This window comes from Lutjanus erythropterus, chromosome 14 (assembly GCF_056507025.1).
Source record: "Lutjanus erythropterus isolate fLutEry1 chromosome 14, fLutEry1.hap2, whole genome shotgun sequence".
Classification (NCBI taxonomy): Eukaryota; Metazoa; Chordata; class Actinopteri; order Lutjaniformes; family Lutjanidae; genus Lutjanus; species Lutjanus erythropterus.
In genome coordinates this window covers 9,162,537-9,186,257 of record NC_139330.1, presented here as the reverse complement: position 1 = coordinate 9,186,257, position 23,721 = coordinate 9,162,537, and the positions used below count along the sequence as shown (strand labels likewise).

The 23,721-nt window shown below is 39.8% G+C and overlaps 1 protein-coding gene across 1 annotated transcript in view; it reads left to right on the top strand.

The window, feature by feature from the left end:
• macrod2 (mono-ADP ribosylhydrolase 2) overlaps positions 1 to 23,721 on the top strand; it is a 551,038-nt gene that overhangs the window by 138,190 nt on the left and 389,127 nt on the right. Inside the window, exon 4 of the mRNA XM_084735639.1 lies at positions 15,749 to 15,778. Coding sequence (XP_084591765.1) covers positions 15,749 to 15,778 — 30 coding nt within the window. The remainder of the gene's footprint in view (positions 1 to 15,748; positions 15,779 to 23,721) is intronic.

The window sequence follows — 23,721 nt, the reverse complement described above, 5'->3', positions numbered from 1 at the left end:
GTTTCTACAACAGGATGAGCGTCAGCTGGGCAGGATGTTTTCAGCCCAGCGAGAGGTATGGGGCTGTAAACTTGATTTGAGCCGACTGATGGATTGTATCGCTTCAGCTGACGTAAACAAATGATTACCCGAGCTGAGCACAAAGAACTACAGTGCTCACAACAGGGAAAGATGGTGGGAAAAAAAAAGATGAAGCTTTTAATTCTTCTTTTCTCTTCATCTTGCCAATTCACTGTTTTATTCAGATTTATTTGGTGACACTGCCAAGAGGAAAACACTCTGCCTGTCTGATTGTATAATTCTCATAGTGTCAGCAGTGTGTTTTACTATTTCATAGGACGCCTGTTTGAAACCCCCTTGAAAAAGCAATTGAAACAGGTTGTCTTTTTGTTTTGTTGTAACAAAAGGCTGCAGATACCAGTGAGCGGGAAATTATCCTGTGGGATTCTGTGTGAATGTGTTTGTGGAGTAAAAAAAAACAAAACAGATGCTTATTTGAAGATGCACTGAAGTGAACATGGTGTGATCCATAGGTGCTACAAAAGGAAGGAGCTCAAAACAATATTACGCTATTATTGTTGCAGACCATGACATTTCTGTTGTTCAAAAGGCGGGAGCTGTGAGGTATTTATGTATGTGAAACCCCTCTTTTGCTGTTAGTGTTGTAGTACTTACAAGCTGCTATATCTAACAGGGAGATAACAGAGTGTGATATCAATGCACAGTTGTCAGTCCAGTCCCTTCTTTTTTGAGCTACAATGACGGTAGGGCAGGAAAGTAATAACCCTAACAGCTCTGACTTGCATTCAAAAGCCTGTTTGTACTGTAAGACTGCACTGTTTCTGTTGCCTAAAACTGTGGCGTGTGATTGGTACAACTGTGAGCTGAGCTGGCACAATGGAAGACATTGTCTTTGAGGTGCAAAACTGCTTTATTTCCATTACAAAGTATGGGGAATAAATAACTGTCTCAAAGTAAATACTTCCCATTATGATCAAACCATTACAACTGTCGCTATTAATGTTAATACAGGTATGATTATTTATGAGATCGTCTCTCATCCAAGAAGGACTGGCTTATCTTTGTGAGAGCTTTCATCATGTACTTCAGTAGACCGAACTGACGTGTCTCCATTTAGACTCTGTTGCACTTGATTTAGGAGCTTCAGTTTCTGTGTAGTTAAGCAAAAGGAATGTCTGATATTTCTGCGCCCCACGCCTGCAACAGTCATGGCCGGAGGTATTATTTTTTTGGGCCGTCTGTCCATCTGTCCTTTGTCAACTCTATATATTAAAAATGCCTTGAGGGAATCGCTCGGCACAAATGACCGCCCAGACTCAATGATTACATGTTGAAGGTCAAAGTTCAATTTCACTGTGACCTCAACTGTCCAGTTCTTGTGATCGTGACATCTCAGGAACACCTGGAGGGAAACAGTCCACTTGAGCTGTGTTTCATTAGCAGTTCAACATGTTCCCGCCTCCATCATAGCGTCTAAAGAAATTGATGCGAACATGGAGGGCTGAGAGAGAGAGCCAGCAACGATGCATTGCAGTCATGCATTTGGAGCAAAAAAAAAAAAAAAACATATTTATTTACGTATTTACCAGTGACAATGTCTTTTAATCAACATTTCAATTATAGCAGTTGCAACTAACTACTTTTTTCACAGCTGATAATCAGTCGATTATTTTTTTTTTATTTATCGATTAACAGTTGTCTGCTCAAGAAAATGTTAGCGTAAATGTATATACTGTATTAAATCAGTCTCCTGTGATTGAGACCATTTATATTGCTATGATTTACAAAAAGAAAGTAACGATTTTCACCTCGCCGATTAACTGCCTCTTTGAATCAACACACAATCCGTTTTAGCCTCCACGCTCAATAAGCAGAAAAAGAGATGCCTCCTTGGAAATGTTCTTTCACCATGGCAACGTAAATAATATGGCGCGTCTCTTCTGGACTTTAACAAGCCTGATTGCTGTTGGCGCTCTAGGGAGATGAGTCTCTGTGACATGAAGCGAGTTCTGCTGGAGCCAGGGCTCTCTTCACACATCACCTCAACAATTACACCGCTGTGATCAAATAGACGCTGGTGGGAATGGATTCTCTTAAGTGCCGGTTAAGTGCATTTTACTAAGGAAGTAAGAGAAGTTAAAATACATTTAGTGTTAAAAAAGACAATGCACTCCTCCGTAATGCAATGTTCTGCACTTAAGCGGTATAGAGTCTAACTCTGACTGTATATACCTTGGCCTGGCTATCAAGGGCAAGGCCCTCAGTTTCACGCTTCTATTTTCTGCAAAGAGAAAGCAGTGATATGTAAGGAAGTCGATTCAGAAACCACACTTCACTTGCTGAGGATCTCCAATTTAATGCTGCCCTGGCTCTTCCGTCTGGAGAAATCCCAGCCATGTTATTTTGGATATAGTGAGGGGAACTGTCTGGCCGCCCAGCGGGTACCTAGCTGGGGGTAGTGGACTGTGAAGGCCCTGAGGAGCCATGCGGGTCTTTACCATACCAGCAGGCCTGATCACCAGTAAGGAAGAGGCTACATTAATGCGAGGCCGATAAATCCAGAAATGTGACTGGATAAATCCATAATATGCAGCTGCTGGCCCAAATCCTGCCAGAGCTCCGCAGTGACACTGGGCCCTGTGAAGTTTGCAGATAACCTATTTCATCTCAACTAGAAAATGATAGTGCCTCTTCAAAGTTGGCACACACACGCACAGGGCTGGCGAATATCAGTTGAAATATCTTGCTGGGTTATATAACACTTTGCTTATTAAAACTACATTTTGTCCGGTGAACACAGTTTAATGTTGATATAGCCTGGCTTCATTTTTTAATGGATTTTTTTTTTAAAGCGTGCATTAGTCACAGAAATGTCTCATGTATTGTTGGTGTTCTGCAGGGTCGCCGGAGGCCTGTGAGCAATGAGGTGCGTGGAGATGTCAAGACATACATTAAAATATAACATGCTGTGTGTCATTAACTTGTTTAATTTGTGTATTTAGTAGACATTATTTAATATTAGTTGGTAATTGGGGTGGGAAACATTAAGATTCACTGCTGAATTATTTTTTGGTGTGTGCGTCTGCTGGTGAGTTATGCCTGTTTTTGTTATGGAATAAAAAAAATATTGATGAATCAATTTTATATATATATATATATATATATATATATATATATATATATATAGATAAATAGATAACTACTGCTTAGTCCATTAGCTCGAAGCTAAGACATAATGGGAATTACCATTAATGTGCTAAATGTAGCCCTTTGTACTTCAAAAAGTATATATATTTTATTCCATTTTACATTTTATTCACCACTTTCATCTGAAGTCAAGTACAGGGTTTTGAAAAGACGGTTTTCAAGTTCAGTTTTAAATGTGAAGGATGTCAAGTTAAAGGCTCACAGCTGTGCTGCGTGCAGGCTTCAGGTGCTCTGTTCATATTGGCGTGTATTTCATCTTACTGTGTTTATTATTTTGTTATGGCACCAACTTTCTAAGCAGGAACAGGTAAATGTAAGTTTACTTTAAAAAAAAGTATTTTATTCACCACTTTTATATTTAGTATAGCAATGATGCTGCTGAAATAAGACCCAGAACAACTGACTGACATGTGCGTTGTTTTTGCAAATATGAATCATAATACACACTTCCTAGAAGTGTATGGCAAAATTTTTCCCCATAGTCTGTTATTAAAAAGCAAACAAAAGTTGTAGTAAATCATAATATCAAATTGCAATATTTAAAAATCACAGTAAATATCAAATTTGCATCCAAGTATCGTGATATTGAATTGGTAGATAAATGTATCATTCCAGCTTTAGTTGTTAAGTTAAAGATGTCTTCTTCTGTTTTTTTTTTTCTTCTTCTTCTTCTTATTGTTGTTATTATTGTTACTATTATCATGTGGAACTCAGTTTCACCTTCTCCGAAATGTTCTAAATTCAGCTATAGTCCTGCTGTAAAATGTGGCTGAAATATAATAGAAAAAATGAATAATAGAAGATGTTGTTTTTCTTGGATTGTGCTTGTGGTTTCTCACAAACCGCAGACTTTTTTTTTCTCTTGTTGTGACAACCAGAGTGCAGCTGTGATTAAAATAGTGGGAAGAGATAGAAACAACTTCATCTAATGAACCCTGATCTCTCCACTGCCCCCCCTGCATCATGCCGTCAGAGCCCTCGCAGCGAGTCTTTCTCATTCATGTTAATAGGCTGCGTCTTTAGCGTTCATAACAATTATTAAATAACACTTCAGATGTTGGGAAGTTGTTTTCTGTGTCTAACTTTGGTGGCATTGACTTTCCCTTGGTGTCAACTTCAGAAGAAATACAAACTTGCGCTTTGCAGAGCCCACCTACAGCTTTATTTTCTTGTAATTTCTCCAAGCTCCCTTCTCAGGATTGGGGGTTGAGCAGATGCAGGTAGATGTATATTTATGAGGGGGATGTGTATTTCAGGGAGAAGCAGTGTTGTGAAGGGTGACCTTGTTAGATAAAAGGAGGGCTCGGAAGCCAAATGATGAAAGAGAATGGGATCATCCTGGGCTCATTAATGTGGATTTGAAGGTCAGGTAATTATAACAATAGACGTGTGGGCTGGCTTTGGCATCTGGTATTGTTGCTTTGTTATGAAGGTGACAAGCCTGCGGAGGAAAGGGATTAATCACTGTGACACCAGCGTGTTGTCACATTGATACATTCAGACATCATAACACTACTGGTGTAGTTCTAAAAAGAAGGTGCAAAAACAACATAATTTCCACCATCTGTGGTATGTGACAAGTACTGTAAAGAATATGAATCGGTTTAAGAAGCTACCTACGGTCGCCTGATATCGTAATGAGTCTTTCAGAGTAAAATCCAACCCAAAAAAGACGCAACGTCATAGTTACTCCAGTGATTTTGAAAAGTTAAGCCTTGGTTTTTGACACATGAGCAAGTCTCTTCCAAAGGTGGTGGCGCTGCAGCTTCACGCAACATCAAATCCATATTGCTGAGGTTGGTATGGTAACCAATCTATGCAGCAATGAAGGTAACCACAGAATCACACAGCTATAGACTGCATGTTTTTGAGCCAGATGTGCTTTTAATATCTTGAGCTGAAAATACAGTGTGGCAGAAAGTTCAGCCCATCATCCTACCTAATGGAAATTTTGTTTGTGCTGAACACTGACACAGTATCAATACACATGAGAAATGAGACTGGCTTTATGTTACCTGCACCAAATCAATTTAATATAACAACCCAATGAATGGCAAACAAGGTCTGCAACAAGGTCCTCTTAAAATTTTACAAAGCAGAAAAAAACCCTGTAACATACTGTAAGCTGACGTGGAGGACAGGGGATATAAGGCTGGCTGTTTTAAATTGAATTTCTCATGAAAAGGTTTGTGTGTCACGGCAGAGGCGGGCACGACTTTCAAGCGTTTCATAACAAGGAGTTTTCACAGAGTGAAAGTGCAATTAAACAAAACTATGCAAACACAAACCAATCACATGTAAGTTTCCTACCCACCCTGCACACTGCACTTACTAAGACCAACTGAAGCACTTCTTTTTTGGCTACAAACCTGCCCTTTTACCTGTGCCAAACTCTGTTTGTTTTGAGTAGACTTTCATATTTATGCTTTCACACTTTGGACCGTGAAGTAAGATGAGTTTGGCACCCTTGATCTAGACACATACAGCCCAGTTTGATTTCAAGTTGGCTGAAAACAACACCTCCAAACTGGTTCCTTTTTTTTTTGCTGATTTGAAGTACAAGTACAATCTGAAAATGTTCATAATCAATGAATGATAATCAATGAATCTTATACACAAGTAAATTATTTTACAAATTGTAAATGTTAAAATTTATTCATTTTAAAAAAAAAATCATTACACAGTCCGGTTGGTGTCCACATCTGATCTAAAAGTAAAAGTTTACCTCTTATTATCAAGTCAGTTTTTCTAATGCCACACTTCAAGGACTCTCTTTAATCCATTGACGAGAATTAGGTCTCTGAATATCCTTCCATTTTAAAGCAATTAGCCATTTGGCTTGTATCAGACAGAAGTTAATTAGTTTGCGTTTTCTTACATTTACAGAAAAATCTTCAGGGTACACGTGCAATAAACATATTTTAGCTTCGACGGGAATAACACTTTCTGTCAATTTATAAATCAGCTCAAGAACTCTGAAGTGTTTGAAACTCCCACATACGATGAAACAGGGTACCAGTTTCTTCATTGTATTTAGTGGAAATGTCAGGAATACTGGAATTAAAATGGTGCAAATTAACAGGAGTAATGTAAGTCCTGAGGAGCCATTTTTACTGCAGCAGTTTACGTCTGATATTTACAGTTTGGGTTAGAGCCAGAGGACGTCTTATCTAGAACAGTGTTTTTTTCCAGGCATTCCCTCTACTTTGTAGTAATTGTGGCACCACACAACACCAACTAAAGTGGAAGCTAATGAGGAAGAAGGTTATTGCCTCCTTTACAAAGCATTCACAAATTCAAGATTTTGGCAGTGCTTTTGCAAAAGGGCTCCACCACTATTGTTTTAAGATAGAAGTCTAATACAGGTTATTTTATTCCAAAGCTGCTGATTGACAGGTCTTCATATATGTAGGATTCAGGTTAATGTTTTTATTTTCACTTGACCAGTGAGGCCAGTGGATCAGAAATCTATTTGATCAAAGTAAATTTTTACTTGCCCCTATACAATTTGTGTTATTAATTAGCTGTTATGAAATAACAACAATGACTAATGTTAATTGACTTGTTTAATTCAGGCCTGCAATGTCTATAAAATAGCAGAAAATAGTCCCAGGTGATGTCTTTAAATATCTAATTTTTTCAGTCTAAAACCCAAAGTTATTCAGTTTCATATGATAATAAACAAAGAAAAACAGGGCATCTCCATCTTTGAGAGGCAAAAAACAGAATTTTCTACCATTTTGCATGAAAATTTGCTTTAATGATTATCAAAAAAGTAACAGTATCATAATAGTCTAAATCTTATTTACCATTTCCCCAGTCAGGCAAGTAAGTTGCTAAATTTACTAGACCGACGTGGCAATTTACTTCTCCTGCTGGTAAGTGGGCAGTGCTTATTCTTGAGCCCTGATATGACTGAAATAAATATTGTTTTTTAGACAACTGTATTCAAGTCTGGAATTAGTAAGTTTTTACTCTTTGCAAAGTCATCCAGTGGGCCGGATTGGACCCTTTGGTGTGCTGGTTCTGGCTGGTGGGCCATACATTTGACAGCCCTAGTCTAGATTCATGTGGGCAGCTTCACATCAGTGTTTTTCTTGTGTATGTTATTGCTCTCACAGTTTCCCTCACCAATCAGTCTTATCAAAAGTATGTGGTTAATATTTCAGTCAATATTTTGACATTTCTTGAGATAATGCTCTGATAGGTGTTGATGTTGGTATTAATTTGTCCATATTGCACACTCTTGTGTGGAGTAGAAGCTTGGTTACTTGTTTCAGTCACAGTTGCATCATTTTGAGTCCCCTGCATTTTATTCCACATGAAGCATGAGCCAGGCTTTAGGCTTTGTGTGTGTGTGTGTGTGTGTGTGTGTCTGTGTGTCCGTGTGAACGTGCTGCTGGGATCCTGCCACCTCTGCCACAAGTTTGTCTGGCTCAGTCAGGCTCCTCAGGGACCACTAGAAGCTATAAAGAACAAAAATGCCAACCAGTATTATCAGGCGAGGCAGCATGTGTGGTGTAGCATGCATTTTTAATGTGCCACAAATAAGAAATACCACTGTTGCCTCTGCTCTCTCATCCCACAACTGTTGGCTCGTTTAAGTTTTATTTCTATTTGTGCGAATTTCGGCAGCTACTAAAAGAAAAAAGGGCCCACGTCATTAAAGGTTCGAATTGCCTCAATTCAACACAGAGCTCCACCGACATGGGTATGGGTTGCTCCAGATATTAAATCCTAGTAGTGCACGCACATGCACGTGTGTGCTTGTGCATGCGATTGTGTGTTTGTGTGTACAGGCCCAGTAGCAATGCCTGTTAGGAAGATTGGTGGAGTGGAAAAGTGTCTGCGTGTGGAGCAGCACATTATTCCTCTCAAAAAGAATTTGCCAAAGTCCTTCACTCCGCTGACTCTTTGAACATCGGCAGTGTCTGAGCTGACATGTGAGACATCAGAACACTATGAGGAGGAACATTTAATGACCATCTAAGTGTCAGCCGAGTCTACAAATGATCGGCTTTTTGTTTCTCTGATCTATTTTTTTCATCATTGTAGGCCATCCATTTGCAGTTCATTGTGTAGTGGATGCTAATTTGTGCCTGTCAAATTAGCTGTGAATATGATTTCTAATTAAAGCAGAAGAATGGAGAAGAAAGTGATGTGACTCGCGGTTACAAAGAGCAGCTCTATTGACCTAGTTTGTGCTTTTATCTGGGACAGTTTGTGTGTTTGGAATCACGTTTGCTAAAATCAGAATTCCTCTCTTGTGGACAGGTAAGACACGCTTCAAAAGCAGCAGGGAGTGATATTGAAATCTGCTGATAGGAAGCAGTGTACAGTTATAGAACATAGCAAAGAGCGTCCCTATCGCAGTTAATTTGACTCAGATATATTTACTGAAAATCCTTCTATAATGCCAGTAAGATTTGCAGACGCTGATAGGATGGTAGCATTATATTGCAGTGGCGGCACGGTTGAAAAATAGCGCCAAGATATTATTTTTTTGATTCAGCAGCCAATCTATTTGCAACACAGCAGGTAACCTGAACCATAAAACTTTTTTTTTTATTAGTTTCTGTACCCCACCTTTTATACCAGAGTCACAGCAGAGTACACTATTAACCTCTGAGCTTATTGAGAAGTGTGCAAGGGGCTGCTGAGGATAAGGCAAGTGTGTATTTGACGGAGCATATTTAAAGGGTTCAGTTAAGGTGGCAGAGACCGGAAGGTAGACAGTGGATCTGTTTACTGCCTTGAGGTTTTGTGGTTATGCGCTAGCACTTCCCATTTAACGGCATGATCTAGGGCTCTGCTGACGACACGCCACACATGCAGCCCAGATCCACGCCTCGCTGCCCTCTGCATGCACACAGGACTCACACACACCGAAGAGCACACGAGACATTTTTATAAATGCTCTGCAAATATGTGGACACAGTGAGACAAGGGGGTAGTTTCAACATTTCTTTTTCTCTCTGTTTTTGTCTGCTTCTTGACGCAGTGCCACGATCCATAAACCGTGCCTGTCACACGCTCCGGCTTGGCTTCTGTTATCAATATTTCCTTGCTGCGAAAATAAACAGCGGCTGCCCCACCGCATTGTCATTGGTTGAGGGATAAATGAGGTTGCTGTGGGGGTTAGGAGTTCAAAGGGCAGACAGGAAGTGGGTGCTCCCACGGTGACAGTTCAGGCATGTGTTTGATGGGCCGGCCTAACGCCGTGGACCAGAAGTTCCTAATGACCTGCCATCTCCAGGCAGTCTGGGGAGCGCTTCCACTGAGATTTATGACCCATGTTGTGGTTACCACCGGGATGACTCTCAGCAGCCCTCCTGACGAACTCCAAGTCCGAGCCTACTCCTTTGGCTTCACTCTTTCCTCTCGTTAACTGGGTCATTGCAGACCTTCAAGGCTTATCTTTACTGCTACAAGAAACATTCAGGTGGTTTTTTGAATCATTAAAGCTCAAAGATCACTGCGGTAGTTTGTCTAATGTGATGGGATCCTTGTAGTTGCTTCAGAGATGGAGATGTGGTCCGCTCTGCCCTTGAGGAAAAATTGATCTACGATATTCTCTAGAGGGCACACGCCAGCGGATGCTAAAAAGGATGGCAAAGTCAAAAACCCATTAAACATGCATTCAAAGAGACAACTCCACATGTACGCGCTCAGCCACTGTAGAAGAAACAGATAATGGTCTTCTGATAATACTAATTGTTGGCTCTCCCACTGCTTCCCTGAAGGCAGAAATGTGTTGATCCACCACAAGATAGCCAGACCGAGCCGAGGGCAGGCACAAACAGCAAGGAGAGCTAGTTTATAATTAATACACACACTATAAAATATGCATTATGGGGTGGATGTGGCCAAATATGGATTTCTGCTTTGATTTTCACTCAGGATAATTGAAGCACTTCTCAGGCAAGTCATACTGAATAAGGGACAAGCTCACAGACTTTGGTGCCAAGAGTGTAGGGAGGGCGTCTCTGCTGTAGGTTAGCGTCTCTACCAGCTGTTTCTTATTTGTCTCATGCTCCGAGACGGATTGTTAAAGCAAGTCCCCATCCATTTTGGGATTTTTAATGTCTCCCTTGATATGTATCGCTGTGGGCTGAGCTCACTGACTCTGTAGGTTACGGATATTTTGTGTGCACAAGCAGCACAGTGTGCTTTAAGATAAACTGCCAAAACATGCTTCATGACATTTTGATCATTAAAAGGAGAGGATGCAGGGAAGAGGGAAAATGAAAAGGCATAAAGCAGCATTTTTACCCCTCCCCACTTCCATATTTATCAAACCCGCTGCAGAGATGAGATGGTTGTCGAACGCTCTTCGTCTCCCAGTGGGCTATTGCCGTGATCCCACCGAGTCACATGTGGTTAGAAAGCATCGAATGTCTCAACCCCCAGACTACCCCTGTTCACTACTACCACTACCCCACCTCACACACACACACACACACACACACACACACACACACACACACACACACACACACACACACACACACACACACAACCACCCAGAGGAGAGTTGTGTCAGACTGATTAGCAACCACATCTCCAATCTCTGATTAGGTGTGGAGTAAATGAAGCACCCCCCTCAGGTATGCATTTCCATAATGTCAGGTAATTAAACCCCAGTGTTTTAATAGCTCAGGAATAGGAAGACTCCCCAGGAGACTAGACAATGATGATAGACTTTTCTGAAAACTAGCATACTATTAGCTTGCTTTTAACTGGCACTGAAACTATTACTTTCATTGTGCAGATAATAGATAAACCACAACAAGCTGAACAAATTTACATGATAAGAAAAGTTGCAGGCATTTCTTTTGCTGCATGTTTCTGAGCATTTACCCTAAAGTCAAAGGTATCTCTAGTAAGAAAACGAGGATGAGAAGTGTTAAGATTTTATTCATACCAATGCCATTATTGATTCTGCTTATTGGTCCCATTCTTTATTGATTCCTGATCAATCTTCTGTGTGTGGGGAAAAAAGTAAGCGTTCACAGGTTTTCATTGTCAACACAACAGCTTTATTATCTCTGAGTCTGAACACAGTGTAGAACCACTGTTTAGTGGTTTTCTGTCTTTAGCCATTGTTGTTTTAATTAATGTTTGTAGTGACTGACTGTCTGTTTCTGTTTTTTTGTTAATTTCTGTGGTTGTATTAGAGATTTTTATCCCTTAGAAGCCTAATCAGGGACAAGACTGCAAATTAGCTACAGCTGGAGGTCCTACATACATGGCATTGGTTATTTTTTTCTTTTTTTTACTTAAATATAACAATGCTTGAATAAATAAATTTGTAGAAAACTGTAGAAAAAAAGCATGCATGTGACCCAGGTGTGCAGAAGCTCCACTGTAATGCTGCAGCGGTCTGCCTGTCAGCATCTAAAACAAATGAAATGAGAAAACATTTTTTGCAGAATTTTTCATCATGCTTTTTAGAAAAAAAAATAGTTAAACCTTCTTGCATGGCGCTAATGTTACCAGAACATTTATAACATAGGATATTTACCCTCGTAGCAGACTTAAGGCAAAAATCTGGCATATTATTATATATATTCTAATGCATTGTGATACTGTCGTGTAAAGTCTAATTTTAGGAAAACTGCCATAGTATAAAAACACACCATATGCATGAAATCTGATTTGAAAATGTTATGCAATCAGAACAGTAAAGATAGATAACAACTCAGCTATCTAACAGACACAACACAAGATGAACCACTGCATATATCATGATATCACACTGGTGTTTTGAGAATCGGTACAGTATCACAAAACACAATACATCGTGATATTCAGGTTTAGCAGTATTTTCTTAGACTCCTGAATGGAAGTGCTGCTCACTTGAGAAGCTGTGTTACTCCAGCTCAGAGTGTCAAATCCAGCTGGAATTGTTGTCATCTTTCTCTGTGAAATGAAGCCAAGCTTTGGACCGTTTCTTCCTCTCCTCCATGACTCCCTCTTTTTGCAAGTTTCCAGCAGTGTGGATGCATGAGTTTGATATCATTGTTTTGAACTGTCAGGAAAAACAAATCAAGAACGCCAGCATTGTTAAAAGGAGGGAAGAATGATAAGCCCGGAGGCATTCAATTACGACTGATTGGACAATTTGGAACCAGTTCTTAACCGGGACCATTTCTCACTTCTTATGTCTAGAAATAAAGGCTTTAAAAATAAACCACAGTTTTACATGCTTCTGAAATATGGACGGGAAAGTTTCTGTTCTGGAAATGCACATTTGAGTTGTGTGCTTGCTGTTGATAGCTGACAGATTCCAGAGCTAAACAAAGGCTGGGAGAGCACAAGCATCTTTTTCATCACAGAAAAACCTGGAGAGGTGCTATTGTAAACATGACAGTGGATTGTCAGTACATCCCTGTTTGAGTTGTTGTTTCTTGTGTGTGTATGTTATGCTCATACAGTATGCACACACACACACACACACACACACACACACACACACACACACACACACACACACACACATACACACGTAACAAAAGCTCTTTGATGAGACAAATTCTGCAGTGGGAGAGCTTTCTTTGTCCCTGTGCCCACTCGTATGTGCGGTGCTCAATGAGAACAATGCGCAGCCATAATGGTGCCACAGAAAGGTGTGGAAACTGAGTGAACTCCAGAAGTCCCCTTACACATAATCAGGGAAAAAATAATAACAGCCACAGGACCGGGCTATGATTGGAGAGCTCTTCCCGACACCACATGTTCATTATCTGTTGCTTGTGCACCAAAACGTTTTTGAGAAATAATAAGCTTTTAATGGGGTAGTGTTCACTGCTAATGATAGCCACTGCTGTAGCTGGAGCTGAAGATCATTAAAGGCATGTTGCAGTGTATGATTTTTCCAATGCCCGCTGTATGAACTGCACTTCAAACGCATAGGCTACCTTCTTTCAGTAACACCCAAATTAACAGATGTACTTTAAATCCTCTCTAATCTTTCTCCTCTCATGTGCAACGGATGTCTCTAACTGACAGCAAAATGAAAATGAGTTCATTTTTAATGATACACTCTCCACTTAGATAGCATTCTGACGTTACCTTCTGTTGAACCACTAACGGTTCAGGTTGGAGATTCACATGAACAACGAGGGGCTCGGTCATACTGCGAGTGTTTCTCGATCTGTCTTAAAGCTGACGTCAGAATGACAGTGAGCTTAAGCTTTGCTCTGACAGCACTCTGCACGCCTCATTTTTACCACATGGTACGGCACAGTTTGACCTAACTCGCTCTTTTTTGGTTTTCCATTGGCTTAAGTTGTGGCTAGTACCTGGTAACTTTCTTTTCTAATGATTTCCTTTTGATACTACCTAATAAAACTATTAATTTTCCCCAAATAAATATCAAAAACTTGTCTCATCAAAGGTACTACAAGGAACCAGTCTTCTCCCAAATGGTCTTGTTTCCTTATTTGGGTCATATAGAGTCATCAATATTAAATTGAGACTGCTTCATAACCAGCGAAGAACTCTCTGTGGTAGGTTTAGTATTTTATTCAATCATCATTCTGAGAAAGAAACACATTAAACACATTAAAATAATTTTCACTCCATTTAAAATAACCTATTTGTCAGATGACTGATCAGAAAAATACTGGACCTCAAATTCAAAAGCATTGCTGTGACACATAAATGAATTTAATCGCTGTACCAACCCTTTTCCTTGGACTGGAGAATCTGTATTTTCAAGTGCTTGACTTCAAACTTAAACTGATTAAATATGACACAGATTTATTTCCTCACTGGAGTAATATGGAGTTAAGATTGATGTATTTTTGCATCAGTGTGGGGCAAGGAAAATAACCGAAAGGCTTTACAGACTGTAACAACAGTCTTTAACATTAGTTTTACCCATTTTCTCAGTCATACATGGCTGATAAAGTAAACTAAAAATATAAAATGGCCAAATACTAACATTAAATGACACGTGGCGTTAACAGCAATGGTGAAGAAATTATATTCAACATTGGGTGATGAGGAAATATGTAGAAACTAGAAAGACACTCAGTGTGTTGATAATCCTAATGTATCATGTCTGGGTGGGGAGAAGAAGTAAACAGGACGGTGCTGTTGCTGCTGATCTTACAAAGTGCTCTGGTGCTTTCACTTCAAGTGTTCTTGCAGAGCAGTTGCAGCCCACCGCTGAGATAACATTCAGCTATGTCCAATTTGCAGAGCTTAGAAAATACCACGTTGTTCGGTGTCTGTCTAAAGTACTCGTGTACAAATGATCTTGGACAAGGATTTTTAGCTGCAGCTTGTTCTTGAGGGGGAATCCATGCTTTGACTGGGTACAACAATCGCACATGGTATGCATATATACGTCAGCAAATCGGTAACAAGTGTTGTCATGATAACGGAAAGGTTTGTGTGTGTCAGCTCGCTGTCAGGGAGAAGAAAGACTGAGAGAGTGCAGCTGGTTCCAGAGTACGGATGCTGCAAAAAATGAGTATTGAGAGTATATCAAATTGTCAGCACTGATATTTATCACGTTACCCGAAACTGGTACTTTTTGTTTTTTGGTATCACTTTGGTCAAAGTTCCAAGCAAGCTGAGCACATACTGAAAGTGGGAGTGAATACGCTGCAGGCCACTGATTGATCAGAGAGAATAATCATTGAAATTGAAAAAAAAAAGAGTTGGTTCAAGCTGCGCTGTACCATGCAGTGAAAACGAGGCGTGAGAACATGTTTTAAAATCACAGTTCCTGCACTGAAGAGCTCCTCTCAACATGTCCAACGATTTGTGCTCCATTAAGAAACGACCCACAAATCCACGGTGAAAACCTGTATTTCCCCGTTACAATTGTCTGAAACTCCAGGCCACTGTTAATTGCTTTTAATGAACCACATGTTTTATTGAGCATAACCTCTGTCATGCTGCCAAGGAAGAAATCTGCCAAGAAGTGTATATCGAAATTAGCTTCTGCCTGACTCACATGTTTGTTGCCAACTCGCTAATTTAATGTTCAAAGAAAGACACTGCTACACACAGTGATCACTTTGTGTCTATTGGAGACTATTGGATGACATTCTTGTTACCTTTGGATGACTGTTGGTGTTGTTTGAAGCTGCCATTAAAATTCAAAATCTTGTATTGCCAGCTATTGAAATGTGTGATTACGGGTTATACTGAGAAAGCGAGACCAAAAAAAAAAAAAAAGAAGAAGTAAAATAACCACATAATCATTCAAGCCAATTTCAGGCTCTCCTTGGCTCTTCTTGCCAACTGGTTTTCTTTTGAGGGCTGTGAAAATAAACTGAATGTTTTCATGAATTATTCTGAGCTGTTGTCAATCTCAGTGAAATTTTTAATTTGTAGTTTTGTTGATTAGATTATTTTAATGAGTTTAGATAGTCAAATAGGTGTAAAATTATTCTTGCAGAGCAGTTGAATAATCCAAACTTTAATGTCAAAATATTGCTGACTCTAGTGAATGATCCATATTTGAAGCTTACTGACTCATTGTTTTTTCCTCTCTTTTCAGCAAACTCCACTCTTCTGGGAGGAGGAGGAGGTAAGTGAACACCTTTGTTTTTCATTATATCATCTTGTTGTTTGCTGCTATGGTATTAAAGCAATTAAAGTTGCTCTCGTCAGATCCAGAATATTGACACCTCTGTATTCCACTGTGGATTCGTGGCAGACTTTGGTGTCTGTTTCGTTCCGAGCGTCTGTGTTAAATGCGGCTGAATGCAAGGCCAAAACATTAGAGCACAGTGCGGAGAAACCTTGCGCCGCGCCACACCGAGAAACGGCCATTACTTTAGTGGCCTGCCGAAGAACATTATCATCAAAGCAGCGGAGGAAATCTGAGGCAGCCGAGCGTGGTGTGGGAATAATGGGTAGGGAACTCCAGGAGAATGCTGCAGCCCGATCGTGCTGTTCGTCTTTTCTGAAATTTGACTTTTATTGTGACATGATTGAAATAATCATTCTTGGCCACAGCACGATGAGGTTCGGGTAAAAAGCACCCAGTCAGATCTGGAATGTTAATTTTTAGTCCGAAGGGGAATTTTTGATGATACGTTGGAATTGTATGACAGTGAAATAAGGTCACTGCTTCAGCCTGTATCTGTTTATCCATCTGTGTTGGTTGTCACTTTCATTGTGTCACTGTGTTCTGACAGCCTTCAGTTGTAAATACAGTAGTGATCCCAACAAGGACATTATGCATTATGTGCTTCTTATCCATCTGATACTGTATCTCTCATTTATCTGATATAATCTATACATCCAGTCAAGTCAAATTTTATTTAAATGTAGCGGTATCACAAATCACAATTTGTCTCGGGGGGGCACACTGTACACTTTTCTTTAAACCCTTGATTTGGATAAGGAAGAACTCCCCCTAAAAAATGGAATAAACCTCAGTGAGAGCCACTGAAGGGATGCTTCTCTCAGGATGTGCAGACATGCAATAGATCACAATTATTCAGCTACTTTTTTTATTTAGAAGAGCCAGATTTGAAAAAAGGTAAAGTGCCAAGGGGCCGGATGTTTATATTTGCTATGTATGACCTGTAAACTTAGGAATTTAAATGTATAAAACAATGCATTTGGAAAAAGTTGGAAAAGAAATATTATGTACAAAGGTTCAGGAAAAAAAACAATGCACCTTTGAAATCCTAGATTAGAAGTAGCCAGGTTTGGCTCAGATACAAGTTACATGGCAGTTTTTAGAATTAAACTGAATATTTTTGGATAAATTCAAAATCAAGCCTTAAAAAACATCTAATACTAAACATTTTCAGTGCCAATAAAAAGCGTTTTTACATCAGTCTCTTTTTGTGGAGAGGTTGTCTAAGGATCCTTGAATGTCAGATGTCCTTTTTAGGATTTATATCACTGGTTATCATTAAGCATTATTTAAAAATGCATTGCAGTGTTTAAATATTCTACTGTATATTGTTACCTGTCAGACATTTCCTCCAAATTACTTAGTCCTTCTATAGAGTAGTTTTAGACATTGATTTAACAAAAAGGCAGCATTTTAGGGCAGAATTACAAACTTTGCAGGATAGCACTTCTTTCTGTGTTTATTTATTTATTCATTAGGATTTGAACACCTGGCATGAGATATGAGTCATCGGAGACGAGGGATGTGCACAAAGCAACATCAAAGCTGCAGCATAGTTAACTGCTCAGTGTGCACGGTGTCCATTAGGGCGCACGCAGAGCTGTTGAAAATCTTATTCACACCTAATCATACGGCCTGGAGTGGCCCTCATCTCGTCTAATACATGGTTAAGATTGCAAACTTTCCAGCCGTTGTTGCGTCGCGGTTCAGCATCCCAATCTGTGTTGGTGACATGGAGAGGCCCTCAACGCACAACCATCTGAAGAACTTCTGTGATTGAGATCAGAGGTCACGAACACGCGTCTCCGTAAGCGCACCGAGCCTCGTAAAGCAGGGTATACCGTCTCCCTGATTGGTGTCTTTCTGTGCTGCAGTCGGCTCTCAGTATTCATTTGCCACGTACAGAGAAACAATAGAAGCAATTTTCTTTGCCATTATGTTTTCATTATTGTTATTTTGTGGCAAATCACCTTTTCACAGTTCTCCGAGTCTCAGAACACGCAGTCTTGTTGATTGATCCAGGGTCTTCTTCAGCTAATAATAGGCGTTAAGGTATTACAGATCGCTCGGTTTCAACACGGCAGCAGTGAAATATGAAGTCGAATGTGCGGCTGTCAATGCTGAAACATGAGATCTTATGTGTCGATTAATGTCATACTTGGCGAGAAAACATTTCAGTTGATTGTGACCTGCAGCTGTGCTTATTAACTCCAGAGGAATTCTAATTGTAGCTAGTGCCGTTTTTTGAGAGCAAAGCCTCCTTTCATTCTTAATTGACTTCCAGCGATGCTATTCCTGCCAAGTTACTGGCACAAGATACAAGGTCAATTAACTGTAAAACGCTAAGACTCACACTTTCTCGTGTTAATAATGACCACAACAGGTCCGTGTTATTTTATTGTTTCTCATGTGTGCATTCCTGTGAAGCTTGTTTTTGTTGCTTCGGCCAAGTAGATGATTATAACCAGGGAGAGATTACCATTATCTACCAGAGAGCTGAAAATGTTATTTTTTTCCTCCAAAACAAAGCTCAACACCGTTTGTCTTTTATCTGCACGAGGCCAGGAGGGGTTTTATCTTCCAGTGTCTTTATCACTAGAAGGTGGCTGCTAAACCTGCAAAACTGCTCTCTCTGTTCTCACCCTGGCCCTCCTTCCACTTCTATCATTTGGCATGTGAAGACCTCCTGCCTTGGTGGCAGTGAGGATCGATGTGAAAAGGAGATGTGCTCTCATACAGGGCCGGCCTTATCTCCCAGCTGTCTTCTCGGGGCTCTGCGGAGGGGCGGCTTCACAACAGGATGATCCATCATGCTGGCCTCATGCACCTGAGCCATGTTTAGTTCTCGCTGCTCTGGAGGTGAGCCATCTCGCCAGTGTGTGAAAACCGGACACGAAGTTTTTACTTTACGTATGAAAAGTTAGTTTACCACCTACACACTTTTAGAAGTTCTCCCGGCTTTATTCTTTAGGAATTTTTGCTCCTCCACTATATGTGTAGGTATCTTTTAAGAGAAAAGTTTCACCTCTCTGTGTCATATCATTAAAGGAGCAAGATATAGCAATTGCACATGCAAAACTGAGTATTTAATGTACGATCTACGGTTGAAGCGAGTCGTTTCCCCCATCCCCTCCTCTTCAGATGATATTATGAGTCATGTTCACAAAAGCTCATTACGTCTGTCAGTTGAGTGCATCATTTCTGTACTACATATAAAAGTGGTTAAAAAAAAAGTTGTTCCTGCTCATCAAGGTGGTACCATAAAAAAATGAATTAGACCAAAATGAGTAGAGCCACTGAAAATGTACACAGCACAGATGTGAGCCTTTAAATTAACATCCTTCACATATGAAATTTTGAGTTTAAGTTTTAATCTTTTGAGGTTGCTGTTGCTGTGAGTTTTGAAGGCAGAGTAGCAGACTGAGTTAGCAGCCATTAGTTCATTATCATTAGTTCGTTGCATGTGAAGTAGACATGGATCAGTTCAAATAATATTGCAGTAATCATGACGTTAACTTCTGTTAGCACATTAAGAGGAAATTCCCATTATGTTTAGCATCGAGCTAACAGACTAAGGGCAAGTTATTTATGTATAAACAATTAATTCAGAAGTCATTAAAAAAAGAATAAGAGGATTGTTTTCTTTTTGTCTCACCCCTACCATACTGTACATAACTAATTCAACTGCTAAAAGCTAAGCCGGTTATCCTGAAAACAAAAGTCCACTGCTCTGAAAACACACAATTTAACTGTTATAAACATATACTCCTTCTAAAAGATCATTAATCATTTCTAATGACTCATAAACTGACACTAACTCATTCTGCGAACCTGTGGCGAAGGTGGGGACACAGGAGCGAGTTTTTCAACTTAACGTGTTTCCTTGATCTCTGATGACATATTGTGGTAATTAAATGATTTATTACAGTAAATATATTACAGATTTCTCCTTTAATTCAAGTTTAATATGTTGGCCACAGCTAAGCCTTGTGCTGTTTTCTTGGCTTGCAGCCAGAGCAGTGTGAATAAGTGAAAATACAGCTCTGGGTGAGATTTGTCCTGCGCCCAAAAACCACATTATTATATCCCTAGCATTAGTTATGGAGACAAAAAAACTCGAGAAAAGATTCTTATGCCCTGATGCTCTATTAAATCCTTAGAAATCACTGATGGGAATTCCCTCTGGGTTGTGTGTCTTCCCTATTATGTACACAATGGGGTTAACCAAAATAGCACTGTTATCTACGGTAGACATGTTGGTCTCACTGGGATTCCATACGTACATAGAGGGAAATAACAATGATCTCTGATAATGGCACGCTAAACGAGGCCTCTGTGAATAGAGGGTAATTATGAATGGTACCAGGTTGCTCGTGTGATGTGTGTCACAGCATGGCTGGATGCTGGCACAGTCCCAAAAGAACAGACCTAATGTAAACATCATGTTGTCTATCTCTCCTTTACCCCCCCCTCCACCCACCACCCCGTTTTCACACACACACACACACACACGCTCTTAAACACACACAAAAACACAAGGATGTGAGCGCACACTGAGCCATGTAATGATACCATGAAGCCCTGTGTAGCCAGAGAGAGGGAGCTCCTCTCGCCTTTGATGTCTCCATCCAGGAGGGGAATTGGCTCATTAGCATTCTAACCAGAACCGTTGCCCATTTAGCAGTAGGCTTTAACTAGACCACCCAAACAAATCGTTCTTCTCAGGTTGGGCCTCCGTTCTCGGCTCCAGTCGAGCAGCGGGGCACATGCATGGTTGTTTTGTACGTCCTGACTCGGGCTAATTTGGCCACGGGCTGCTAACGCTCACTGAACTCACCAGCTTTTGTCATTGCTTACATAACATAGGCTGCAGCGCTGCGTGCCCCCGGCTCCCCTCCCTCGTAAGTTTCCTAAACAGTGGCGTGAGTCATGGCGAGTACCAACACATCCTAATATATGGGATTAATTACGCTTGCTGTGATTATGCTTGGCTGTGGCGGTGCTCATGTGGTTGTTTGCCTTCCTCCTCTGCTGCTAGAGATGTCACCGGATGTAGACTCACAATGACATGACAAGGCAGTTCTCATTGGCTCTGCTGAGAAAATGGTTTGTAGACAAAGGCCTGTAAATTACTAATCTAATTAACAGAAGCAGTATATGTCCTGCCTCTGACCTTTGGGTGAAATGTGAGAACTTATAATAAATTTGTCTGACCACAGAAGCACAACAACAGGATTGCAATTTCAGTAGAACAACGCAGCAGTGATTAAAGCTTGACCAATACTGGATTTCTGTGTCAAAAATGTTATCAGTGCACTGAAACAATAAGCGTTCACTGCTATTTTTAACAATTATATATAACTATGATTAAAAACAAACCCTGCCAATGTATGATTTTCTCATGATTTAGTTTTGTCTGCCTTGTTAGTCTAGAAATAATGGTAATTATGGCCTTTTTGATATAGTTTTGTTTGGCGGAGCCCCTCGTTGAATAAGGAAAGGCGAATAAGAACAGCCATTTGGGCCAGAGCCTTATTGTTTTATCATTATGTTCATTTAAGTTATTTGTTCTTCATGAATTAATGTTTCAAAGGACTAATGTGTTGCTAGAATCATTTGAATAAATGTTAAAGTCACTACAAGGAACTATAGTGTTTATCATGGAGCCCCCTGCTGACAAAAGTGGTAGTGTTTCCTCTGCCACAACCACAAAATATAATATCAAAAATAAAATTATTTAGTTAAAAATCTTTTTTAACTGGCTAACGTACTGCTCACGGTAACTTTGCTTGGAAAAATGTAAACACATGCGCGTTTCATCTGATTTCAGGGAAAATCCGACCCAGTGGCCGATATAAAGAATAACTATATAAAAAATAGTCAGTTTTATAGTGAATGGCCTTGTTTGGTCCTTGTAGGTCATAAAGAGGCATCAGAATTAAATTGAAACAGTTTCATGACCAGTTAAAAACTCCCCTTAGTAGCTTTAAACTGAGAAAAAGCAATGTGTTTTGTATCTTAGTTATTAATAATTACTCAATTATCAATTGTTAATGTGTTCCAACTGTTTGTTAAGGAAAATGCACAAGATTTACAGCCCTACTGCCCAGTAACTGCAGGACTGGCTCTTGCAACAGACTGCTCCAACATGCTTAAGAAAAGAAAATGTATCCAGTTTCGGACATGTTTGGATAATCCTTTATCAAGATTCCTAAGTGCTTCACTGTGCTTATCTCTATCTCCATTCGTTATGCAAAGAGCTCTGTTTTCTTTTCCTGTCACCTCCAGGTGAACCATTATCCTCTGTCTGGGTCCTGCCCGAGGCTTGTTTATTGAGCAGATTGGAGGGGACCTGTGCAGGGGGGGAGGGGTATAGGTCGAGATACAGAACGGTGTTGTGTGACGCTTTGAGCTGGATGTCCTCGTGTCCCTGTCGCAAAGCATCTCACTCGCACCCTGGAAGCCAGAGAACTCCCCTATATGATTAATCACTCAAAGATGACGTATTATTCTCATAACTCATAAATTGCACACTATGCTTGACTGATGGTCCTCGGTTCACAGATGGTAGTAACAGCCATTAGCATAACTTATGACAGAGATAGTGTATTTCCCCGTGGAGTAGCCTAAATAATGTAAAATGATAAATTGAATGCAAGGATTCCTCAGTCAGCACCGTACCCTCGGGATTTACTTATCTCCTCATATTTAGTGGGCAGTTAGTTACACTCTGATCTAGGTCCACCTTGTATTTGTGCTATAATGTTCCACGTGCTTTTTTTAAAAGTGTGTTTGAGACAGCGCTGATATAAATGCATGTCTGTCCTCCTCTCTGGGATAAGCCCTGCAGTTAAGAACTATTTACGAGGCAAGCTCGCAGCATAAAGACATTTGTTTTCTCTTTCTTCGTCTTCGTCTAAGTATATATACCCGTCATCCCAGTAAGCACCTGGCTTTCTATTTTGTACTCTTGGTCCTTGCTTTTCATAGCACCGTCCAAATAAGGGAGTGCCCTCTTGCACAGGCTTGAGCCAGTGATATTCATTTAAATAATTAAACTTTAAAAAAAAAAGCTTATTTGAATTGGCCTAAGCAGAGAAGTCATTTTGTAAATTGCACTTACTTAGTCAAATTATAAAACAACTTTACGCTACACATCCCAAGTATAATGCACTTCTAAGTGAGTTTGTGCATTAACATTGTACTGTACGCGACCACCCAAGTGTTGCTTTGCTTTTATTAAAAGTGTAACCCAGTGTACTCACTGCATAATAAGCAAGGGAACCACAGCGCTCCACTTAACCCCATTGACAAGGAGTGTATCAACAACGTGTTTTCTGTATTTTACAGGAAGAGTATGATCTATAATATCTGTATCTAATCACTTGCATTTAATTATTTTTAATGGAAGGTTTGCTCTGACAATATATTAGGGATGTAATGTTACTAAAAACAAACGGTACAATAACAGCATGATTAGAGTTGCAATCTTTGTGCATTTTCCAATAGTTGAAAACGCCAACAACTGATTAATCGATGAATCATTAATGAGGTACAAAAAGCATGTTTTTTTTTTTTCCTATTTTCATTTTTTTTTTCTCTTTTTAAGTTTCCTTATTCAACAAATGCAACAAATGTAATCGACTACTTTGTAAAGTCCATGATATAATTTCTCGCAATTTTTAAAAAAAACTTGAAGTGCTTTTGCTTTCTGTCTTTAATAAAATAAAATAAAAGTAGCCAGCCATGACCTAAACATGTGCAAAAAATTGGCATGAATTGTCTTTGCCATTGAATGATTGAATCAGTGTACAATAGCAAAACAAAAACAATGCAGTAGTCCGTAACAGTCTTTATATAGAATGAAATAAAAATAATAA